This window comes from Muscardinus avellanarius, assembly GCF_963383645.1.
Source record: "Muscardinus avellanarius genome assembly, chromosome: 18".
Lineage (NCBI taxonomy): Eukaryota > Metazoa > Chordata > Mammalia > Rodentia > Gliridae > Muscardinus > Muscardinus avellanarius.
Genome location: NC_137804.1, coordinates 52,451,154 through 52,460,836, shown reverse-complemented (window position 1 = coordinate 52,460,836; position 9,683 = coordinate 52,451,154). Strand labels below are relative to the sequence as shown.

Below are 9,683 nucleotides of genomic sequence, written 5' to 3'. Positions count from 1 at the left end.
GTGTTCTTTCATCTACGGGGAATGTCGTCTCGCCAGGCCCCTTAGGGGAAACTGCCCGAACTTCCTCACGGAGATACACTGCAGGTCAGAGACCAGAGCGCCCCATCTCTGAAAACGCGATGTGCTCAGGAGCCACGCACAACTGCTGAGTGTTTATCCACCCACCACGAGCCTGGGCTTTCTGGGAAGGTCCTTGGTTTTCTGGTCAAAAACATTCTTGAAGTCATCAGGAACGGAGAACAGAGATGTGACATCCAGGAGAGTGAGTTCCGGGTCCGGCGTCCAGGTCTCAGGAGCCAAAGAGCCTGGAAAAGGCAGAGGGCAAAAGGTCCGTGAGACCGCGAAGGTGCCCGTCTAAAGTACACTTAGCGCTGATTTCACGGGCTGCTGCCTACATCATTTCAGAGCGTCTTCTGATGAATCAGAACATGTGAATACCATGTACCGTATACTTTGTGTGTGTGTGTGTGTGTGTGTGTGTGTGTGTGTGTGTGTGTGTGTGTGGTGTTGGGGTCATTTTACCTTTGAGGTATACCCCCAGCCCTATTTTATGTTTTAGTTTGAAACAGAGTCTCACTAAGTTGCCAAGGGCCTTACTAAGTTTCCAAGGCTGATGGCAAACCTGTGATCCTCCTGTCTCAGTCTCTCAAGTACTAGGATTACATAATTATAATATTTTGTAATATATTATTTTGTAATATTTGGAATAATAATTATTTTATAAAGAGCACCAAGCCTGGCTCTTTACAAAATAATATAGACAACCCTCTGTATCCTTGGGTCCCACATCTATGGATTCAATCAATCCAATATCAAAAACACTTGATAAAAGAAACTGCATTTAGAGCCAGGTGTGGTGGTGCATGCCCATCAACCCAGCACTTGGGAGGCTGAAACAGGAGGATCACAGGTTTGAGGCCAGCCTCAGAAACTCAGCAAGGCCCTCACCAACTTAGCAAGACCCTATTTCAGATAAAAAAAATAAAAAGGGCTAGGGGAATAGCTTGGAGGTAGACTGTCCCTGCATTCAATCCTCAGCAGTACACTAAAAGAGAAAAAGAATGAAAGAAACTGCATCTGAAATACTGACTACATCACAGTACAGTAATTATTTATGTATCCTTTGCATTGCTATTATAAGTAACCTAGAAATTTTCACTTATTTAAAGCTGAGTATGGTGGCGCACACCTGCAATCCATTACTTGGAAGGCCGAGACAGGAGAATCACAGGTTCAAAGGCAGCCTCAGGAATGTACTGAGACTGCCGAGAACCTGGCAAGCAAGACTATCAGCGACCCAGTGAGACCCTGTTTCAAAACAAAAAATAGCCGGGCGTGGTGGCGCACGCTTGTCATCCCCGCACCTGGGAGGCAGAGACAGGAGGATCGCGCAGGTTCGAAGCCAGCCACGCGCACTGGCTTAGGAGACCCTGTTTCCAAATAAAAATGTAAAAATAGGTCTGGGAGTGTAGCCCGGAGGTAGAAGGGCTTCCAGGAACCCCAGTACCACCAAAAATAAATAAATAAATAAATAAATAAATAAATAAATAATAAAAAGGGCTGGGGTATAGCCTGGAGGTAGAATCCCTCTGGGTTCAATCCCCATTAAAACACACACACACACACACACACACACACACACACACACACACACACACGTTTTAAAGTCTACCGTGGGAAACATGTAGGTTCTATGCAAATTTTCCTCCATCATATAAAGAACTTGAGCGTCTACAGATTTGGAAATCCAGAGAGAGCCTGGAAGCAACGTCCCGGACACCAGGGCTCCCGGAAGCAACCCCCCGCAGGAACTGAGACAAATGGGTTTCATCTGAATATAATCCGAATGTAATAATTTAGCACATTTCCTACTACCAAAGGTCAGTGATGACTGAGCCAGGCATGGCATCACACTCCTGTAATCCCAGTACTTGGGAGGATCACAAGTTCAAGACCACCCTCAGCAACTTAGCGAGGCCCTAAGCAACATAGCAAGACCCTGTTTTTTTTTTTTTTTTTTTTTGGTTTTTTGGTGGTACTGGGGTAGAACCCAGGGGCTTTCTACCTCCGGGTTATACTCCCAGACCTATTTTATACTTTATTTGGAAACAGGGTCTCAGTAAGTGGCTGGCTTTGAACCTGTGCGCTCCTCCTGTCTCAGCCTCCCAAGCGTGGAGATTACAAGCGTGCGCCACCACGCCTGGCAAGGTAGGCTTTTAAGGTAAGTTTCCCGTAGCCGCAGTGGCAAGAGGGGATGGAGCCAGGCGCGGATCGGGTGCCAGGCATAGCTGGGACCCAGAAAACACCACGTCCCAACAGAAGCGCCAACCAGCCAAGAGAGGCCTTCAGCGACACTGTGTGAGCCCTTCGGCCCCAGCTTTTCTCCTAGAAGCGAAAAGTGCAACCTGAAAGGGCCAAGTGAAACCCAGAGAATGCCCATCAGGCGGGTTTTCTAGAGGACACGGGAGAAATGGCGCTGGTGGGGCGGGCGGGTGACTTACACGATCATGCAGAACATCATGAACACGTTCCACAGGGCGATGAAGATGCGGAAGTACCGGAGGCTCAGCAAGAACTCCCGGATGTTGTCACCTGCAGAATCAGAACGCACCTTTGCAGCACGGCTCAAGGCCCCGTGGCCACCTGCAGCAGGCTGTGCTGACTTCTGGAACCCGCACCTGCTGGCCTCACCTTCCCGGGACTGTGTGGCTTCCCCTCGGGTCACCCCTGCTCCCTGCCCTCTGCACCCGGGCTGCGGCTACCACTGACCAATGCCCTGAGAGCACCAAGCCCTGGTGCCTCTGACTGGCTGAGGGACGGCCATGTGACCCAGGTCTGCCAATGAGAGCCTTTCCTGGGGCATTAGCCTCAATTACTGGGAGAAAGACTTTATTTCTTGGTATTGGGGGTTGAGCCCAGGAGCATTCTATCTCTGAGCTATACCCTCAGACCTACTTTTTTTTTTTTTTTTTTTTGCAGTGCTGGGGATGAAACCCAGGGGCATTCTACCTCCAAACTATACCCCCAGCCCTATTTTTTACCCTTTATTTTGAAACAGGGTCTCACTAAGTTGCAGAGGGCCTCACTAAGTAGCTGAGGCTGTCTGCAAACCATGATCCTCCTGTCTCAGCCTCCCGAATGCTGGGATTTCAAGCATGCGCCACCAACGCCCGGCTATTTTTTGTTTTGAAACAGGGTCTCACTAGGTCGCTGATAGTCTTGCTATGATATTGAGGCTGTCCTCAAGCCTGACTTAGCCTCCCAGGTCTGTGACTATAGTGTGCACCACCATACCCAGCTGAAAAAGACACGGGGGCGGGGGGGGCAGGAGGTCAAGTTTGCTGGGTTGGGAAGATGTAAGCTCAATGCTTTATTCCAGGGGTCAGAAAACTAGCCCACAGGCCAAATCCAGTTCGCCCTTTTTTTAAGCACTGGGGATTGAACCTAGAGGCATTCTATCTCTGAGCTAACCCCATAGTCTGATTTTATTTCTTATATGAAAATAGAACCTCACTTAATTGCAGAGGGCCTCCCTAAGTTGCTACGGCTGGATTCAAACCTGCCATCCTCCTGTCTCAGCCTCCCAAGTACTGGGATCACAAGCATGTGCCACCACACCTAGCTAAATTGCTTTGTTTTCGAAACAGGGTCACAACAGGTTTCTGAGGCTGTTTTCAAACCTGAGATCCTCCTGTCTCAGCCTCCCAAACACTGGAATTACAGGCGTGCGCCACCACGACCAGCATCCTATTTTTTGTATGACCTGTGAGGTAAGAATTGGTTTTACATGTTCTAATAAAAAAAAAAAGTTTTTTTGTGACATAGAAAAATGACATGAAATTAAAGTTTCAGTGTCTATAAATATTTATTGGCACACAGTCATGGCCACTTAGTTATCTGATGTCTTTGGTAACTTTCATACCATCACAGTAGAGTCCTTGCAACAGACACAGTGTGGTCCACAGGGCTGCAAGTATCTACGCTGGAGCACTTTAAAGAAAAATGCGCCACCCCCTCCTCTAGGTTCATCTCTGCCGACATAAATCACCGTGACACAGAAGACAGGAGACCTGAGCACTGGAGACAGCCAGACGGTAAGAGTGCTAGTTTGAGACCGGACCAACCTGGGGTGATGAGGTTTGAGCCTAGTGTCAATCGTTTGCAACCTTTAAAGCACCCCTAACTTGGGCAAGTCAAGCAGGAAGTTCGCTTCAGCAATGACTTCCTCTGATGTCAAGAAATAACACACCCTTCAAGAGGAAGCGAGCTGGTGCATCAGGACTGCAGACACCTGGATTCTGGAACCTTCCTTCCAGGGTTCTCATGAATCACGCTGTCTCTGGGTCTCCAGAATGAGAAGGGATCGTGATGCACAAGGGTGCTTACGAAACATCACGGGTGGAGCGGGGAACACAGGCACTCGCTCAGAAGCCTTCCCAGGCGCCAACTGCACAGCAACTGACCCGGGCCTGGCCCCGTTCTGACCTGCGTGCAGTCGTGTGAACGCAGTCTAGACAGGCCTAGTGTTGCCCACAACGCGGGTCAGCTGCACGCAGCACCATCTGTAAGGTAGGAGCCCTGGTCCACACGTCTGGAGACCTCAAGAGACAGGTCTGTCCCAGGGACGTGTGAGAAGCACCGCTCAGCCGGGGACAGTGAACTGTCCCACCGTCAACAGATGCTGAATAGTCACTCATCTCGGGCAATTGCCGAGGAAGGGGATCCGAGCGAGGCGGCGTATCTGCTCTCGGGAGCTCAAGCGGAGCCAGATACCAAACAACACGTGTGATTACTGGCGAGACAAGGGCCTCGGAGGGAAAGTGCAGGTGTTCTGGGAACACACCCAGGAGGAATCTGAAGTACCGGGTCTGTGGCGGAGGGGGACCACAGAAGCTGCTCCCAGGAAGTGGATGAGCTCAACTGGTGACAGCCTACTGCAGCTCAAACCACAGCTCTGCACGGCTGCGGGCTGACCCAGGCCCGTCCCTGGACTGTCCCTGCCCATTTCCTCCTGTGTAGACGGGGTGACGGGCGGCTAGCAGGAACTTAACACAGCGCCCAGCACATGGAGGTCTTAGCAAAGGCAGCCCCCACAGTCTGGGGTGAATGAGACAAGGGAGATGGGGGTAAGAGGCAGGCACACCGTCCTCACTGGAAGGAGCCCCTGGGGATGACAAAGCATGCTGGGAAATGGCAGAGCAAGCATGCACCCAGGTCCTGAACGGAGTCTGAGGGCCCTTCATGCCACCGACACCACTCCTGAGCGCTGTGCCAAATCGCCACCCGCCACAGACTAAAGGTCCCATTAGGCTCCAAACAGTCACAAGAATGAATTTAGCGGGAAGTATAAATTCTGGGGCCTCTAGAAATCAGGTAGGTGAGCCGATATCAATATGAAGGGAGGCAGTGCCTATAATCCGGTGGCGCATGCCTATAACCCCGGTACTTGGGAGGCTGAGACAGGAGACCACAGGTTTACGATCAGCCCCAGCAACTTAGCGAGGCCCTCCACGACTTACTGAGATCCTGTTTCAGAACAAAAACTAGGGCTGAGGATGTAGCTCAGAGGTAGAATGTCCCCGGGTTCAACTCGCAGCACCAAAAAACAAAAAACAACCCTGAAGGAAGCTGGGCGTGGTGGTGCACGCTTGTAATTCCAATACTTGGGAAGCTCAGTCAGGAGGATCGCAGGTTTGAATCCAGCCTCTGCGAGTACTGAAACTCATCAACCTAGTGAGACTGTCTCAAAATTAAAATAGGGCTGAGTGGATAGCTCAGAGGTAGAATGTTCCTGGTCCAACCCCCAGTACCACAATAAATAAAACAAATGTGAAGGGGTTGGGGCTAGGATGAGAGCCCACAGGCCTCGCCTCAATGGGGTGCTATTATTGGGGTCCTATTATTCAACCCTGTTCAACTGTTGCTGAGCGGTCTCCTGAGTCCCGAGTTGCAGGAACAATTTTACAAATGTTTTTGAGGGGTACTAGAGATTGAACCCAGGGGAACTCTTAAATCTAGGCTATACCCCCAGTCCTTTTTATTTTGAAATAAGGCCCCACTAAGTGACTGAGATCATCCTTGAACCTGTGACCCTCCAATCTTAGCCCCCCAAATACTGGGATTATAGGTCTGTGCCACCACGCCCAGTTAATGTTCCAATCTTTTTTTGTGTGTGTGTGGTCTTGGGGGTGGAACCCAGGTACCAGGTAAATATCCAGGTATAAACCTCCGGGCTATACTCTGGGACCTGTTTTTATATTTTATTTGGAAACAGGGTCTCACTAAGTCCTGAGAGCCTCACTAAGTAGCTGAGGTTGGCTTCCAACCTGTGTGATCCTCCTGTCTCAGCCTCCCAAGTACTGGGATTACACGTGTGCGCCACCACACCCAGCTATGTTCCGATCTTTTTTTTCTGGGGATGGAACCCAGGGGCATTTGACCTCTGAGCTACACCCCCTGCCCTATTTTTTATTCTTTATTTTGAAACTGGGTCTCACTGAGTTGCAGAGGGCCTCACTAAATAGCTGAGGCTGTCCGCGAACCGTGATCCTCCAGGTCTCAGCCTCCCGAATGCTGGGATTACAAGCGTGCGCCACCACGCCCGGCTAAATGTTCCGATCTTTTTAACAGAAAAACCAGATACCAAACTTTTGTATAAAAACTTTTGACTTATTAAAAATCTAATGTTGGCACTAATTAAAAAACAAAAACAAACCACATTTCCGCTGTACTCTGAAGGCAAGAGCTACATGTGAGGATGTCCCTCGCTCGCTCATTCTCTTGCACTGATGTGCCGGCAAAGACAAGCTTCGGCCTCTTCTCTGGACCTCACAACTAAGTGTCGGGGCAGACATTAGCCATACACATATGTTATAACAATGTTTTTTTGTGTGCTATTGAGGATGGAACCCAGGAGCATTCTAACTCCGAGCTACACCCCTAGCCCGATTTTTTAGTCTTTTTATTTTGTATTTATTTACTTTTTTGTGGTACTGGGGATAGAACCCAGGGGCATTCTACCTCCAAGTTACATCCCCTGCCCTATTTTTTATCCTTTATTTTGAAACCGGCTCTCACTGAGTTGCGGAGGGCCTCACTAAGTAGCTGAGGCTGTCCGCGAACCATGATCCTCCTGTCTCAGCCTCCGGAATGCTGGGATGACAAGCATGTGCCACCACGCCCAGCTAAATTATAACAATTATAATAGCAAATGAGGTCACCCTTGGTCCCATCTCTCTCACATACACATACACTCAGTGAAAACCTGGGTAGGACAGGGTGAGAAAGAACCTGCCCTCTGAACCTGACCATGCCACCCCAGTGTCCGGGAAGTGGACCTTACCTGTGGTGGGCTCCCTCGATTCTTCTCCAAAGCCGTGTGCCTCCTTCTTTTTCCTATAAAAAGCAGACAATATCCACTTTCTTTCTTTCTTTTTTTTTTTTTTTTTGGGTGGTCCTGGGGTTCCTGGAAACCCTTCCACCTCTGGACTACCCTCCCAGACACCTATTTTTTATATTTTTATTTATTTATTTTTGTGGGTCTGGGGATGGAATCCAAGGGCATTTGACCACCGAGCTACAGCCCCTGCCCTATTTTTTATTCTTTATTTTGAAACTGGATCTCACTGAGTTGCAGAGGGCCTCACTAAGTAGCTGAGGCTGTCCGCGAACCGTGATCCTCCAGGTCTCAGCTTCCCGAATGCTGGGATTACAAGCTGCGCCACCACGCCCGGCTTATTTTTTATATTTTTATTTGGAAACAGGGTCTCTCAGGCCAGCGCGGCTGGCTTTGAACCTGCGTGATCCTCCTGTCTCCGCCTCCCAAGCGTGGGGATTAGAAGCGTGCGCCACCACGCCCGGCCCCGATGTCTACTTTCAATAGGACATAAAGACCACTCAGTCCTTGAAACATACTTCAGAAGGCTGTGAACACTAAGCTTTAGACCCAGCCCAGCAGCAGACATGGTTGTGACCTCTGGTCACCCTCCTACCCCTCCACGCCTGGCCAATCTTAGCTACACTGACAAGGTGAACAGGGTGGTCCAAGGGAATTGAGGGTGTGGCTGAGGGCCCAGGTTAGGGCTGCTTCTCAGGGAATAAGCCTGAGGCTCTCTGGGGACGTGAGGGGGCCACCCAGGGGCTGGAAGGTCCTGACTCAAAGTTCAGGGGTACAGCCAGGTGAGGTGGTAGATGCTTTTAATCCCAGGACTCGGGAGGCTGAGACAGGAGAATCACCAGTCAGAGACCAGCCTCAGCGGCCTAGTGAGATTCTCAGCAACCTAACGATCCTGTTTCAAAACAAACAAAAATTTAATAAGTAAATAAAATCAGGCTGGGCAGCTTAGGGGTGTAGCTTAGAGGGAGACTGCTCCTGGGTTCAGTCACCACCACCACCACACACACACACACACACACACACACACACACACACACACGGATACAAATGGTATGGCTAGGGTATGCAGTTCAGTGGTAGAGGGGCAATTCCAAGTACGAAAAAATGAATAAATAAAAAAAGTAAATGCCAGGCCTAGTGGCCCATGCTTGTAATCCCAGTACTTGGGCGACTGAGACAACAGGATTACAGGCTCACTGCCAGCCTCAAAAACTTAGTGAGGCTCAGCTGGGCGTGGTGGCGCACGCTTGTAATCCCAGCATTCGGGAGGCTGAGACCGGAGGATCACGGTTCGTGGACAGCCTCAGCTACTTAGTGAGGCCCTCCGCAAGTTAGTGAGACCCTGTCTCAAAGAATAAAAAATAGGGCAGGAGGTGTAGCTTGGAGGTTGAATGCCCCTGGGCTCCATCCCCAGACCCGAAAAAAAACCAAAACAACAACAACAAAAAAACACTTAGTGAGGCTCTCTGCAACTTAGTGAGACCCTGTTTCAAAATAAAACATTAAAAGCCAGCCGTGGCGGCGCATGCTTGTAATCCCAGCATTAGAGAGGCTGAGACAGGAGGGTTTGCGGACAGGTCCAGCTACTTAGTGAAGCCTTTTGCAACTCAGTGAGACCCCGTTTCCAAATAAAGAACAGTCCTAGATCTGGCAGCCTCGGGACCACAAAAAAATAAAAATTTAAAATTGGGCTGGAGGTGTAACTAAGAGGTAGAATGCCCCTGGGTCAATCCCTAGTAACCCCTCAATCTCCCCCCCAAAGCAAAATAATAAAAGTTAAAAGGGCTAGGGTGTAGCTCGGAGGTATAACACCTTTGGAAATCAATCCTCAGTAAATAACAATAGAGATAGTAATAATAATAATTACTACTAATGATGATGATGATGTCCCAGGGTGGCGGAGGGTCAAAAAAGGGAAAACAAACCAATGCGGAGGCGTGACCAGAGGGCGACCCGGGGTGGGCGTGGCCTGGGCGTGGCCCAAGACGGGGGCGGGCTCCTACACTCCAGGGCGGGGCCACGGGTTCCAGCGGCCCCGCTCGGGCGCGGCCTACTCACAGTTTAAAGTTGAGCACGGCCCCTGCGTTCACCAGCAGCGTCCTGCGGGAGGAGAACTACGTTTACTAAAGCTGCCCCTCGCCCCGTCTGGCCCTCTCTCCCCAGCATCTGGTTCCCCGAGTTACCCGAACAGCAGGATGTCTCCGATCATCGTTACAGCCGAAGCGCCCGTCAGGACCGGAAGCGGAAGCCCCAAGAGGGGCGGGGAGAGAAGCGCTAGCTAACCAAT

The 9,683-nt window shown here is 50.2% G+C and overlaps 1 protein-coding gene across 1 annotated transcript; it reads right to left on the bottom strand.

Moving 5' to 3' along the window:
* Positions 1-2,497: 2,497 nt before the first annotated feature.
* Positions 2,498-9,608, bottom strand: SMIM7 (small integral membrane protein 7; the record flags this gene model as incomplete). Its single annotated transcript, XM_080714931.1, has 4 exons — positions 9,580-9,608; positions 9,455-9,496; positions 7,343-7,395; positions 2,498-2,592 (listed from the first exon to the last, which is right to left on the bottom strand). Exons 1-4 carry the CDS (start codon positions 9,603-9,605, stop codon positions 2,498-2,500), a joined length of 216 nt encoding a protein of 71 aa, XP_080571057.1. The 5' UTR covers positions 9,606-9,608.
* Positions 9,609-9,683: the final 75 nt, after the last annotated feature.